Source organism: Eumetopias jubatus, unplaced genomic scaffold (assembly GCF_037043125.1).
Source record: "Eumetopias jubatus isolate StellerSeaLion01/CBP00866 unplaced genomic scaffold, mEumJub1_p1.0 scaffold_9, whole genome shotgun sequence".
Taxonomy (NCBI): Eukaryota; Metazoa; Chordata; class Mammalia; order Carnivora; family Otariidae; genus Eumetopias; species Eumetopias jubatus.
This window is the reverse complement of record NW_028274815.1, coordinates 38642559-38658013: the sequence shown is the minus strand read 5'-3', so window position 1 is coordinate 38658013 and position 15455 is coordinate 38642559. Positions and strand designations below refer to the sequence as shown.

Sequence of the window (15455 nt, the reverse complement as noted above, 5' to 3'; positions counted from 1 at the left end):
CTTATACCCTTGGGGCACCTGGGTGGCTCAGTCGTTAAGCGTTAAGCGTCTGCCTTCGGCTCAGGTCATGACCCCAGGGTCCTGGGATTGAGCCCGGATTGCATCGGGCTCCCTGTTCAGTGGAAGCCTGCTTCTCCCTCTCCCACTCCCCCTGCTGTGTTCCTTCTCTCACTGTGTCTCTCTCTGTCAAATAAATAAAATCTTAAAAAAAAAAAAAGACCTTATACCCTTCACAAAAATTAACTCAAAATGGACCATAGACCTAAATGTAAAATGCAAAACTATAAAACTAGGAGATAACATAGGAGAAAATCTAGAGGGCTGTGGCTTTGGCAATGATTCTTTAAACGCAACACCGCGAGCATGATCCATTAAAGAAAGAATCGATAAGCTGGATTTCATTAAAATTAAAATGTTCTGTTCTGTGAAAGACAGTGTCAAGAGAATTAGGAGATAAGCCACAGACTGGGAAAACATATTTGCAAAAGACATATCAGATAAAGGACTGTTGTGTAAACATACAAAGAACACTTAAAACTCAACAATAAGAACACAAAAAATTTGATTAAAAAATGGGCCAAATACCTTAATAGACACCTCACCAAAGAAGATCTACAGATGGAAAATAAGCATATGAAGATATTCCACATCATATGTCAATAGGGAAATGCAAATTGAAACAACCTTGAGATACCACTACACACTGATTAGAATGGTCTGAATCCAGAACACTGACAACACCAAATGCTAGGGAGGACATGGAGCAACGAGAAATTATCATTTATTGTTGATGGGAATGCAAAATAGTACAGCCACTTTGGAAGACAGTTTGGCAGTTTCTTACAAAATTAAACCTCCTCTTTTCATATGATCCAGTAACTATACTCCTTAGTATACCCAAAGGAGCTGAAAACATGTCCACACAAGAACCTGCACACTGTTTATTGCAGCTTTATTCATAATTGTCAAAATCTGGAAGCAAATAAGATGTCCTTCAATAGATGAATGGATAAATAAACTGTGGTACATCCAGACAATGGAATAGTATTCAGTGTTAAAAAAAGTGAGCTGTCACACCATGAAAAGACATGGAGGAAACTTAAATGCAAACTAGTAAGTGAAAGAAGCCAATCTGAAAAGGCTACATAGTATATGATTCCAACCATCTGACCTTCTGAAAGAGGCAAAACTATGGAGACAGTAAAAAGATCAGTGGTTTCCAGGGATTAAGGGGGAGGGAGGGATGAACAGGCAGAGCACAGAGGATTTTTAGGACAGTGAAACTACTCTGTATGATACTTCAATGGTGGATACATGTTATTATACTTTTGTGGAAATCCATAGAATGTCAAACACCAAGGGCCACTCATAATGCAAGCTGTGGACTCTGGGGGATATGTCAAAGTAGGTTCACCAACAGTAACGAATGTATCACTCTGGTGAGGGATGTTTGAGAATGGGGAAAGCTATGCATATGTGGGGGTTGTGAATATACAGGAAATCTCTGTACCTTCTGCTCAGTTTTGCTATGAATGTAAAACTGTTTTAAGAAGTAAAGTCTATTAAAATATTATAATCAAAACATCTGAGTTATAAGGCCAATAAATATTTAGATAAAAAATTGAAGAGTCTGGACTTAACCAACTTTAACCAATTTAAGAAAAACATGCTGAGAATGTTAGCAACTTGTTTTGCTTTTATCTTCTCTGTAATAATAAAGAGCTGCTCTTTTCCTGCAGCTCCTTTTCCCATTAGTAGAACTTTATGTCAGGCCACTTAAATGGTACTCAAGATGTATCATGCTTCTCTAGTGGAGGGAACAAATGTAGCTGACCTCAGGTCTGTTCCTCTTGTGCTTGCACCTTGCCCATGTTTGGTGACACCAGGCCCAGCAGCCTCTACCAGAAGTCCCTCCCCTCTAAGCTCTGGCTGAGTCTTGAGTCAGGGAACTCAGCAAAGAAACAATTAGTGTAAAAGACGTCAGGAATGCTTTGTGGAGCATCCGATGCCTGCAGTGTGCTTCATACTTAGCCAACAGCTCCAGAGTTACAGGAAAAACACTTGAGATGGAATTATTTTGGTCTGTTGTTTTATCATTGTTTCTTAGCAAAATTATTTCTTAAACTCTTAAAACAGCTTATAAGCTAATAATGAGGGGAATTATTCTGTACCATGCCTGAGGTGGAGTAGGGGTGAAGGTGGGGAGTTGGACGATGAGGGGAAGGAGGAGCCAAGGGCTGGTTCCCTATATTCATTCATTCTGTAAATTCAGGCATCCGTTAGTGAAGAAAGGCAAGTTTTCTGTTTCTTTCTAGAAAGGGGAAATACAGGCAATAAACAAACATTACTTAACAGGATGATGTTCGAGAAGAATAGGATGATATGATGGGCGTGAGGTGGGGACTGGGGGGCTGAGGATTGGGGCAGGGGTATTTTATTAAAGTGAGCAGGGAAGATCACTGAGCAGGCAGAGAACTGAATGAGGTGAGGAAGCCAGTTTCGAGGGACCCTGGCTAAAAGGTGTGGTCCAGTCTTAGAAAGGGCCCCTCTGCTTTCTCTGAAGAACTCATTTATATACCGAAGTGGCAAAACAGGTTATTTTCTTCCTTTCTCGCCTCCTTCTTGATGTGAGACAGAAATCCATCCCTTCTTTGGGGCTCGGTACCTGGTAAATCAGACTGATGCTGCTCAAGGGTTCACAGAGACAAATTCTTGGCGTATATTGAGACTGCCATTCTGAGCTAAGGAATAGGAGAAGTGCCTTGGGCTTCAAAGGGGGAGGGCAATTCACAGGCAGTAAGGGAGCAGGTGATGCGTAATTAGATGTTTGCTCTGCTATACAGATGTCAGATAAAATTTATCATTGGTAAGAACTCTTATTCTAGGAAAGACACCTAATTTAGATACTTCTAGGCAGTTGAGGGAGGAGCAAAAGTTTCTCTTGAGTCCTCAGGGTCTGGATTGCTTTCAGCTCAAAATAGTCCACCTGACAAAGTGGCACATTTTGGGGACACCTATTCTGAATCCCTTCATTAGTCATCAAGGATTGCCAGGTCTCTGTGGACATACTTGTATGTGCGGGGCCAGGCTCCATCGTGGGGATGGTAAGCCATCCAAAACTGTCTGGTGCAGAACAACGTCTAAGGCCGGGAGTTCTAAACTTGTAGTCCTGGGCCTTCAGCTCTAATGGTAAGATTTCAGCATGTAACAGCACTCCAACTGTCTAGGGTTAACTTGCTTCATGCTTATGCACTCCTTGCTTGCTAACCTAAGTCCCTAGGTCTATAGCAGAACCAGCCTACCTTCCTTAGATTTGCAGGCCACTGGCCTTGAGGAATGAAGGCCCAGAAGATAAGGCCTGACTACATTCGAAAACAGATGCCAGTGACGCCATTAAGTCTGTTTATGGTCATGTCCACATACGACTAGCTGCCTGGGCACCGGCTTCTCTGCACGCAGCCCCCTTCCCTTTTTCAATGCCTTCCCCTTTAAAACTCTCTGGCTTTGCCTGATGAAGAAGATGGTCTTTGAGACGTTAGTCTACCATCTTTCCAGGTTGCCGGCATCCAGAATAAAGTAACCTTTCTTTTCCCACCATCACTTGTCTCTCGAATGTTGATTTTCCAGCGGGGAGCAGCTGAACCTGAGTTCAGAACCCGGTTTCTGTCCAATAACAAGCCCGCCAAACCGCATGTGCGTTTCGCTGGGGAGTGTCTACAGAAGTCACTCTCAAAAGAGGGCGACGTCTCCAGAAGAGCGACTGGCCTAAGGACTCGTCCACGGCCACGTTCTTACTTCTGGAAAAAAACGACGGGTTCAGCTCTACCACCCCCTTCTCGCTTGAGAGGGCAGACAAAAGTATCCGGGGAACCCACCCAGAGGTAGCCTGAACACCCCGGCTAGCCGTCACAATCAGGTTCGGTTCTTGGCTCAGTCCTCGCGGTCCACCGCGCCCAAGCCCGCCGCGGCCTATTGCGCGCCAGTCGCTCAGCATTGTGGGACTGGTAGTCCCGGCGGGTGCGTAGGTTAGGACTGCCGGAGCCACAGAACTACACTTCCCAGCAAGGACCCCCGCAGTAGCCGGCGCGGGCCGTATGCGTCAGCCACCAGACTTCCGGACAAGCCGGGGGCGGGACCGTGGCGGAGGCTGGAGCTTGGCGTCGGGATGCAGCGCCCCGGGCCCTTCAGCACCCTCTACGGGCGGGTCCTGGCCCCGCTGCCCGGGCGGGCCGGGGGCGCGGCCTCTGGCGGAGGCGGGAACAGCTGGGGCGTCCTGGGTTCCCACGTGCAGCCTCCCGGGCGCGCGCAGTCCGGGACCCGCGCCGGCGTCGGTAGCACAGGTACCTACGGCGGGGACGCCAACAGCGCCTGCCCGGCCCCCTCCACGATGTCCAAGGCGGAGGAGGCCAAGAAGCTGGCGGGACGCGCGGCCGTGGAGAACCACGTGAGGGTGAGCAGCTCCGGGCGTGGGGCTCCCGTGCTCTGCGTGATGGGCTCGTGTTGCGTGTTCCGGGTACTGCCGGAGCCGGGGCGGGGGCTGCGTGAGAGGGGAGAGGGTGTACACTGTACCCGGGTTTAGATCCCCCCTTTTCCGTGCTCCTTAAAGGTCTTTTACATGTGGGATCGACTGGGGGGCGAGATTCCTAAAAGTTGAGCTTTCTAAAGACTCCATGTCCGGCCGGGTAACAGTTTGCAAAGTGGAGTGTGGTGGTATCTCATGTGTTTGGAGTGGCGCTGGAAGGGACTTGCCATGCTGCTGGCTTCCTTATTAACAAGTAGAAAATGGTGAGCTCTGGAGCTGCCAAGAGATCTTCACTATGCTGGGAAGCCGGTGGAGAGCTGGTTTGAAAATTGCTTTGAAATTTCACTCCAAGGTGGTTCTTGGCTTGGCGCGTGTACGGTCCTGAGTGTACTCGCTAGTGAAAGAGAGCGAAAGAGGGTTTTAAAACCTCTTGCCTTTGACAGGGCTGGGTGGACAGTGGGATTCTGGAGGAATCTGTTTAAGGTTGGGGCGCACAGATCAGGTTTAGCTGTTACCGGTGAGGTCGTGGCCCCAGTTGTTAAGTGACGGGTGTGGTGCTGTTTAGTGGAGTCTCTTAACCTGAGTGGATTTGCTGTCATCAGTCAAGTTAATTACCTTAATTATGGTACTTCCGTCGAGCCAAGTGGAGTATCTCTGCCCTTTGGTGGAGTTTCCTTGACTTTGTTGGCCTTTTGTCTCTCTTTTCTGTTTCTTAGAAAGTGGTTTCTGATTCCCTTTCTCCTCGTGATAGTTCTTTACATTTGTTAATGCTTCCGTGTACAGAGTACTTTGCTACGATGGTGTTTGATCCTCGAATAGCTTGGCTAAGTGGGAGGGACCAGTGTGGTAACCTGTGGATCAGCATGTTCTGTAGATCTTCCAGAACCCAAACTGGGTGACCCCTGTTCCAGTGCCCTTTCACCGGTTCCATAGCTGCTCTGTTCTGGTGTAGTTTGTTCCAGTCTGGTTAGCAATGGAGTTTCCTATGGGAATTCACAAAGACAACGCAGAATGTGTAGTCCGGCTCTACTTTTAGGATTCAGTGCCTCAGCTACAAAATTGGGATGGTAAGCTGAAATTTTTAAAATGCCTGTATAAAGTGAATAATTAATAGATGAGTAAATGAAATCTGTACAATTAGAGAAGCCCCATATCTTAGTATTCTTGTTAACCTATTAATATTTGGTGGCATAAGTCTTTCTGACTTTCATCTTACAATGCATTTGCTTCCATAAAAATCAAGCCCCCACCTCTGGCTGGAGCTACAAAACACTGAACTCCAGCTACCTTATTCTGTGAAATTACCGGGTGATCATGGGGAGATCTTCATTGGCCTTTTGGGGGCAACTCACCCCAATCTCAGTTGCACCTGCTTTCCCTACCAAACTTCTTCCTGAGATGCTAACATTACCTGATTTTGTTTTTTCTACTCTTAAACGTTGATTTATTCATTTCATTCATTTACCAGATATTTGATTGGCCTAATATGTGTCAGGCAGTTGGTATGGTGGCCAGAAATGTGGCTACAGGGAGAGGGAAAGTCAGGTCCTGGATACTTTGCAAACAGGATAATTAATTCAAACCTATACATTTATTGAACATAGTCATGTGTCTAATTGTCAAGGCTTAGCTAGCTGCCCTCTTCCAGGGCGTTATCCTTTGCACCATCTAAGCCATGTGTCATCTAGCGCTTTGTGTCTTGAAATTGTTTACTCACTTGTCTAAGTTTATGGAGATGGTCATGTGCAAGGTTCTGTTGGTTCCACCTTTGGAATGTTGTTAGACCTGACCCTTCCCTTTGACTTATCATCTTTCCTAGTTGAGGCTCTCCGCATGGCCAGAGGTTTGCAGTTGCCCTTATCTTGTCCCCTCTGCCAACCTTCCAAGTGATGCATTATCATCTTCTGTATCTCTCATCTGTTTGTCACAGTGGCCCTCAGGTGGCCTCATCCTAATGTTCACATTCCATATCTGAAGTATCTGTTGCAAGCCAGGTACTGGGCCAGATGGAGAGGATACACAGATGAGAGGCTGTGGTTCTTCTCCTGAAGCCCACAGTCTTGTGTCCTTCTGGAATCCTTTCTTCTCCATGTACCAGAACATTGGAAAATATATAGTGGCATATAGTGTGCATTTTAATATCATTACACTCTACTTAGAACGCTCTTTCTTGTCCTCTGACCTTGCTGGTTCAAATCATATGTGTCCTTTAGGGTTTGGTTCAAAGATCCTTTTCTCCTTTCAGTTTTTCCTTAGTCTCCTCTAAGTTGGGCGAGATCTCTTTGATTTTGTAGCACTTTATACCTCTTAGGTGCTTTATGGTGTCTTATGTTCTAGTCATCTATATGTTTATCTCTCCTATCCCCCTAAAGAGTAAGCTCCTAGTGGATAGTTAACCTTATCTTCACTCAGTGTTGGTCACAGTGGGGCCTGCCTGGTAAATGTTTGTTGAGTTGTGTGGAGTGTAGACACGAATACGGAGGTTGTAAGTTATTGGTGGCCCTTTGCTTAGACTCTCTGGACTGTAGGGTTTCCAGTTGCCTAGCCCATTGGTGTTCTATTGTGGTGATCACTTCCACATCTGGATGGATAGAAAACTTGGCGAGTTTGCTGCTGAATCCTTTGGGTAGCCACTCTGAACTTAGATCTGCCTGTTTCTGGGAGTATAGCCACCCGGGATAGGTTACCATTCAGGGCCGTGTTCTCCTGAAGGTCTGTTGCTTCCTTTGTTCTCTTTGTTTTTAGACAGACTTAGCTTGAAGAAGTTGGTGAGTAGTGACTCCAGTTGGTCAGCAGAAGTATTTCCAAGTAAACCTACTCAACACAGTGAGTGAAGTTCCGATGTTGCATATATGACATGTGATTTAGTATTGCCCATCAGAAGGGGCCGGCTTCTCCAGCAGAGTTTGCCTGGCAGCTGTCTGCTATTGGGTCACCTCAGAGGCAGCCTTCCACTATCTCTGTTTTGCTTTGGCTAGGACACTGATTCCCGGGCCAGTCATTTGATTCCAAGGTAGGAGGACCACGTGGTTGAAGAGCTTTGGGCCTGGCAGGTCCCTGCCATTTCCTGGCCTCCTCCAGGAATCAAGGGAAGAGCCTTTCATAGAGCTTGTCTGACTCACCAGAGTTATCTGAGTGCCACCTGCCTGCTGGGAGCCTGTGGGTGACATGAGTGTATGGTAATGAGGATTCTGGCAGAGGACGGTAGAGCTAGAGCTATGGGCTTCAGGTCAGGTGTGAGAGTCAGGTTGAGCCTACCTAGGCATTAGTAAATTAAGTACTTTTCTCATTACTTGAAGATTTTTACATATTCACATATTTAGCTATTTTGTACATTTTGACATACCATTCACTTGTCTGGAAGACCTTGCTGTTAAGGTTTGCCTAGGTAGCTAAATGACTACTGGATGCATTGCCTTCTTGAGGGCATAACTGAAGGTGGAATTCTTAGCTAGAACAAGGTCTGCTCTGAGGCCCCTTGATCTGTTTGATGACTTGGGAACTATGAGCTAGTCAAAGTGATTTCCATCAGCTTTCACACAGAGGCTGATGGGTAAAACCCTCTAGGTAGGGGAGGCCCAGCTAGAAGTGCTTTAGTTGCTGGGGTATTAGCATTTGATTTCTTTTTTGTAGCTCCCTCTGCTTGTTGGTCATTCTTTCTAATTTTTTATAGTTTGAGATATAGTCTTGCTTTGAGAAGGACTATACCAGATACGGGCCCAGGAGCTGGCATTGGGTATTCCTGTGGCCTTTGTCCTGTGTGAAGTGAGGGATGTTGGCTATAGCTCTCAGTTTGTCCTGAGTTGCCCCCAGGACTTTTCTTTCTCCTACAAAATATTAAAGAACAAAATTCAACTGAGTAAATCTTCAAAATCTGTTGGCTTTATTCAGTGATTCATGAATCAGGCAGCATCCAGCCTAGCACACAGAAGAAGGGCGCTCTAAGGAGCTATACAAAATGAAAGACTTTTATAGCCAGATGGGGCAGGAACTAAGAAGTACTAGGCATGAAAGCAGGTTGATTATTACAAGGTCACTTTCCTTATAGGGGATGGTAGGGGTCTCCCAGGCACATTACCTAGCTAGTGTTGATCAGACAATTCCTAATTGACTGGCTTAAGATTCCATTTTGGGGGGAGCCGAAACTGTAATTAAGTCCAGTCTTGGTTTGGTGACCTGGGGCTTAGCATAAGAACTCCATTTGGGGCCTTTTTTTTTTTTTTTTTTTTTTTTTTTTGAGTAAAGTGATCAAAGTTTATTAAGTGAAGATACAGAAAAAGCTCTCAAGAGTGAGGGGGGTCCCAACAGGGTTGCCCTTTTTTTTGTTGTTGTTTTGTTTTGTTTTGTTTTGTTTTTTAACACTCCCTGCTTCCTTCCTATCAGGCAAAAGATTTGGCTTACTTAGAATGTGCAGTTTAAGCTGACTTTACAAAAATGGTCTGTAGGTGAGTGCTGAAAGATTTCTGGCCCACCCAGGGACAGTCAGAAAGGAAAAGGCCCACGAAAAACACAGAGCCTACTTACACCCCAGGAGTGAAAAGCAGAGTTTTCTAGCTTCAGTGGCTTTTCACGTAAGCTTAGTATCTAGAAGGCAGGGGACTGACCACAGGCACCTTCAGGCTGGTGGCATAACAGGGAACATCAAGCCCACCATCTAGAGCCTCCCTGAAGTCAGCAGAAGGGGGGAAAGCCTGAAGTAACCTTGAAAGTTACCTTTTCTTTAGGGTGATGCAGGCTCGCCAGGTCTGAGGAACCAGAGGCAGTCCCACAGGACCAGCCAAGAGGGTCCTTGGCTTCACACAGGATCAAAATCAAACTCAAGCTGGTAGGAGGTGAGAGCAGAGTTTATTGAATAGCGTGAGAGAGTATTGTAGATGGAGTGTCTGGAGACTCAGGAAGGAAAGGAGTCTCGTCTTTGCTTGGGGACTGCAGTTTTTAATTGAGGACAGTGGCCTGGTGTACGTGCCTCTCAGGCATCTAGGAACTGGTCAAAACAAGGTTGAGTGCTCAGGTGTCTTCCATCTTATGCCCTGGAGCCAGGGGTCTTGGCATCAAGGTGACTGGAGTCAGGGTCTTGGAAAACCCGTTCATGATGACCCCACCTAGTCACTCCTTAGATGTTATCTGTTGTGCTGGAAGACTCTAAAGGTATCGTTAACTCCTTGACCTTTACAAGTAGGACATATGTTATTGACAACTGTGAGGTGTGTTTAGGGTGGGGGTGCAGGTCCTAGCAAGAATAGAAGCAGGAAAAGGAGCAAAAAAGCAGTCCCCCCCCCCCCCCCGTGGGGGTCTCTTCAGTTTCCCTGTGTCAAGGGGATGGCAGAGGTTTTGAAATACCAAACCACATCAGCATTATGACCAGTTGATGCCCGGAGGTCCCTGTTTTGCCCAAGCCTGCCTCAGAATGTGGGAAGAGGGTGAGGCTTGCTTAGGATTATGAGAAAGAGTCTTTATCTGCAGTAGGGACAATGTGTAAGAGATAGAGAGTACTTGTGAGTACAAAGGACAAGAAACAGGCATCATATTACTGAGCCTGTCATCTTAAGAAAGGGGGCAAGTCCCTAAGAGCAGACTAGGGACCCAGCCAAGGTCAGTTAGACCACAAACTGCAAAACAGGGTCAGGGTACTACATTTAGGAACTAATGTGGAGCTCACTCAGTTCCTAAGCAACTTCCTGCCAGTCTAAGGCAAAAGAGCTAAAAACCAAAGCAGCAGCTACCATTTATTTAGCACCTACAAAGAAGATTTATACATGTTAATTTAAGTCAGATCTCACAACAACCCCTTGTAACCTCCAAGACCAGTTATCCCCACTCTAAAGATTTTATTTATTTGAGAGAGAGAGCTTGTGCACACGTGTGCACAAGGCGGGGGGGCGGGGGGAGAAGCAGACTCCCCTCAGAGCAGAACCCTGAGATCATGATCTGAGCTGAAGGCCAGCTGAGCCACCCAGGTGCCCCTCCCCACTTTAGAGAAGAATTCAACCTTTTAAGGAAACATTTAAGACTTGGAAGTGAGCAAAAGAGATTGTTGGATATCCTTTCATTGGAGTGCTGGAGCTTGCAGGTGTGTGCCTTAGCCTTCCAAGTAGGCCTGTCACAACTCTGTAGGGAGAGACTTTTAATTTTAGAACACTCTTAACAATGCAGATAATTTCTGTCCATAGAAATGGAAATTAATTGTGTTTTATGAGATTCAACTGATTATTACCCTAAAGACCTTGTAAATTCATTTGAACATTTCTTGACTGCATATGAATTTATGGTTCTTGGGTTTTTCCTGTGAACAGGTTGTAACAGTATCGTGATTTTACCTTTTTTTAAAATATTTTTTTATTGTTATGTTAATCACCATACATTACATCATTAGTTTTGGATGTAGTGTTCCATGATTCATTGTTTGTGCATAACACCCAGTGCTCCACGCAGAATGTGCCCTCCTTAATACCCATCACCAGGCTAACCCATCCCCCCACCCCTCTCCCCTCTAGAACCCTCAGTTTGTTTTTCAGAGTCCATCATCTCTAATGGTCTTTTTTTTTTTAAATCATCATTTAATAATATCAGTTACCCCCCCCAACACAACCTCACTTTGAATAAGCAACTTCAGGAAGTTCAGCATGCTGAAATATTTCATGTCAAATTTCTTAGCGTTCCAGCAACTGATTAACAACTCATTTGGTAAGGGGAAGCCCATAGTGAGATTTTCTTTTGTTATAAACGAGACAGCAGGCCCCAAATTGAGTCACTTGTGCTAAGCTCATGTCACCAAAAAGGAGACTTAATTACTGTTTCAGCTCTCCCAGAAATGGAATGTTAAATTAGGAATTGTCAGATCAGCATAAGTTAGACCCCTGCCATCCTCTAAAGAAAAGTAACCTGGCAATAACCAGTCTGCTTTTTTGCCTGCTAGGACTTCCTTGTTCACGCTTCCTCTGGCTATAAAAGTCTTGTTTCGTATAGCTCCGTAGAGCTCCTTTCTGTCTGCTAGATTGGATTATACCTGACTTGCTCAAATAAACTCTTAAAAAAATTTTAATGTGCCTCAGTTTATCTTTTTAACAGGAGGAATTGGTGATGTTAGGGTCAGACATGAAAGGAGGAGGGTGCTGCTGATAAATGGCCATGGGCACTAGGATAAAGTACAACTCTCCAGTGGCTCTGTTCAGTGCTGATGTTTCTATAAAATGGGCACAGTACTTACCTTGCACTCATGTTGGTGAATTGATCTAGAAAGTGGGCTAAAGAGGGAGTAAAATATGGTATTAATGAGTTTTGGTTTTTTTCTCTCCCTTTTTTTTTTTTTTTTGGCAGAATAACCAAGTGCTAGGAATTGGAAGTGGCTCTACAATTGTTCATGCTGTGCAGCGAATAGGTAAGCTCTTGGGCTGTCTACTGGGTCTTCTGTGGGATGGTGCGGGTGGGGGTGGAGAAGAGGGGGAGGGAGTGGGGTACAGGTTTGGTACCTGCCCAGCTCTGCTCTGAGAGGTATTTTTGGGCCTCTTCAGCCACCTTTGGGGGATGCCTGGCTTTGTTTACTCTGCTCATCTTGAGTGGAGGAGCTGATTTAAGATGGGGTCTCAACAGAATTTTAATTCTCACAGTGGTCCTGTGTGTGGCCCCAGGGGCCTTGAGGCGAGCCTTCTAAAGCCTTTGGGTTCCTCAGGCAATCTCAGACAGACAAACTGAGCTCAGTTGCCCTGTCCATGACCCTGGAGTGGATTTGAGGCCCCCGAAGTTGGTGGCTGGTTCCTGCCGGTTCCACCCTGATTAGGGTGTCTCTGAGCTTAGGAAAGGCTCAGGAATTATCAGCCCCTGTGGCTGTTCAACAGGTTTTACTGCCCTGCTTTTGTTTGTTAAAACAGAGCTCAGAGGATAGGCTTGCCTGACTGCTGATTGCTTCTAGGTGCCAAGGGGCAGTGCTCAGGAGACAAAGTCCAGGAATACTGTGTCTTTAAAAGAGTGGTTGTGGTGTTGGAGTGAGGGCTTGTGGAATCCTCCTCATTGGCTTAACCCTGGGCTTTAGTGTTGCATACCTTTCTCCCTTAGCATTGAGTGTGTGGAGGATTTTAGGGCACAGGGATTACTGTGGGGTTCAGAGTAGTGCCTTCTGAACCTCCCACGATGCAGACCCAATGATTAAAAAGACTTGAAATTTTAATAAGATAGTTGTTTCCTTAAGACTTTTTTTTTTCCCCTCCAGAAATGTATAAATCCAAAATGAATAAGCCCACCCTCTGGGGCCTACAAATGATATTTTTTGCTAAATGTAAAAGTAAAGTTCTCTTTTTTTCTGTGAAAGGCAATATAAGGAAGTAGTTAAGACTGGAGCTAGACTGTGTGGGATCATAGCTCAGCTCTGCCACCTTTTAGTGCTGTATCTATGCAGTGAACTTTAACCAGTCAGTGCCTCAGTTTCCTCATCTATAAAATGGGAATAATAATTGCAACTCACCTTTGGGTTGTTAGGACTAAAAGAGTTCACATGTACCAAGGTCTTTGAACATTGCCAGGCACATAATAGTAACAAACATGTGACATTGCTCTTCTTGTAGTTAGTGTTTAGTCCTTGAGCTTTCTAGTGTCCCTGTCTTGTGTGCGCGATGTATGTTCACAAGCTTTTTCACCGAGGCTGGGGACACAGAATGAAAGGCGGCTGTCAGTGGGGGATAGACCTTTCCTTTCCTGTTGGATTTGAGGAAGTGTGCACGTGACAAGAAACAAAATGAGGAGAGTGAAAAACCACCAATACGGCTTTTGTCTCCACAGCTGAAAGAGTCAAACAAGAGAATCTGAACCTTGTCTGCATTCCCACCTCCTTCCAGGTATGTCCTGCTTTCCATTCTGCATCTTGGCACTTGCTGCTGAATCTTCTGAGTCCCGGAGGAAATGGAGGCGTGGCGTTGGGTTGTGCACCAGGGTTGCTGTAGGTGAGAGAGCCAGGAGCAAGAGAGCAGATATTTATGGAGGATTGCTGCTCAGAAGTGGGGCTATAGATGCCTTCATGTGTTCACTCAGTGAATATTTCAGTGTAGTCTGTGTTAGGCGTGGTGTAGTATATGGGGAGTTTTAAAACTCTTAGCTGGTTGGACATTTGCTCCAGTATCTGGAAACTACATGCTTTTCTTGCTACTTAAAAATATTTTTCAACTTGGTATAGTAATTCTCCACTGAATGGATGAATGGAAGATGGGTGTTTGCTTAGTTTTTACCTCCTTGCTCTCCCAGTTCACACACAGCCTTCTCTCCTGATGTTCCATACAGTTATATTTTGTTGAAGTGTTACTCAGTGTATACAAAACCGTGATTGGCCAAACTCTGGCCCAGCCATGTAATGTGCTGTGATTACACCTCCTTACCTGCCTGTTATTTTCGTTTTCCTAAAAGTTAAGTAAATGTTGCCTTTGTTTTTTCCATTTGCTTGGTTGTCTGCATACTCCTTACTCATTCAACCCCAGACTCTACACGGATGGGAAAATCTCACTTCTTTTTGACACTTCTTTCTGGTTATTACACTCCACCCATTTCATCTTGGCCAAGCCTGTCTGGGTCGTTGGGGTTGGGATTGCTGTGGCAGGTGCACTTGGCTGCTGTCTTGGGGTCTCCCTTTGCAGTCAAGAACCTTCCTTCTCTTCTCTTTTGGATCGTCCTCTTTCTTGGTCCTGTTCTTCCTCACCCCCAGCCTTTTGTTTTGTTTACTTCAGTTTTGGTGAAGCACATCCTTTAGGTAGCTATCCAAGTGTGTGGGGTGCAAATTTGTAGACACTTTGGATATCTGAAAATGTCTTTATTCTAGCCTTTCTTGAAGTTGGTTATTTGATTTAGAGAAGTATATGTAAAATCATTTCTGAGGAATTTTGAAGGCATTTATCTATTGTCTCTGTTGTCCTAATTTTCACTTCGTGTTGAGGAGCTTGGTGCCATTCTGATTCTTGATCCTTTCTATGAGACCTATTTTTAAATTTTATTTATTTGTTTTTAAAGCCCCAGCACGGGGCTTGAACTCAGTGACCCTGAGGTCAAGACCTGAGCTGAGATCGAGTGAGACACTTAACCAGACTAAGCCACCCAGGCGCCCCTGAAACCTATTTTTTTCACTTTTTGAACCTTTATATTCTTATATTAGCTTTTCTTCATGTCCAGTGTTCTGAAATTTCACCATGCTGTGTCTTAGTGTTGGTTTGTTTTCGTCCACGCTGCTGGGCGCTTGCTGGGACATTTCATTCTGCAAACTCATACTCTTTGATTTGGGGGAGTTTTTTCCATTACTCCTATAACTTTCTTGCCCCTATTTTCTCTGGTCTTTCTTTCGAGGATGCTTGTTGTATCCTTGGTGCTTGTGGCCTGTTTTGTCCTATTATCTACTTAGCTTTGTCTTTTCCAACCCTTCTATTGAGCTTATTTACTCTCATGTTTAATTTTAAATAAGATTTTTTGTTGTGTTTTCTGAGGGTTTTTTTGTTTGTTCTTGTTTAATGGGTTCAACTTTTTCAATTTCTTCCCTTGTCTCTGTGAAATTGTTAACGATAATTTTGTTTTTGTTTTAAGATTTTTTTTCTCCTTATATCTGTTCCTTCCTCAAAGGTTTTTTTTTTTTACAGTTTGTTGGAATTATAATTTACGTACAGTAAAATTTACTCTTTTTTGCATATAATTCAGAGTTTTGAGAACCAACCAATACAGTCAAAATATTTTTAGATTGCTTTGGTCATTTCTTATTCTGGCCTTCCTTCACTATCTGCTCATTTTGGACTAAGAGGCTGATTGGAAACTAGCTCATAGGATGAAGGTGGTCTTTGCTCCAGGCTTGTCTGCCAAGCCCTCTCATTGGGGAACTCCTGATGTCAGATTATTTGCTTCCGGCTGCTCAGCTTTCTCAGAGAAGTCTGGCCCATGCCCCTTTGGGAGGGGGTATGCATGGCCACCTGTG

General features: G+C 44.9%; 1 protein-coding gene across 1 annotated transcript in view; it reads left to right on the top strand.

The window, feature by feature from the left end:
* The first annotated feature begins 4135 nt into the window (after positions 1-4135).
* The window catches only part of RPIA (ribose 5-phosphate isomerase A), a 30568-nt gene continuing 19248 nt past the window's right edge, over positions 4136-15455 (top strand). The window contains exons 1-3 of the mRNA XM_028122490.2: positions 4136-4450; positions 11840-11900; positions 13295-13350. Of these exons, the coding sequence (XP_027978291.1) occupies positions 4166-4450; positions 11840-11900; positions 13295-13350 (402 nt within the window). The 5' untranslated portion in view covers positions 4136-4165. The remainder of the gene's footprint in view (positions 4451-11839; positions 11901-13294; positions 13351-15455) is intronic.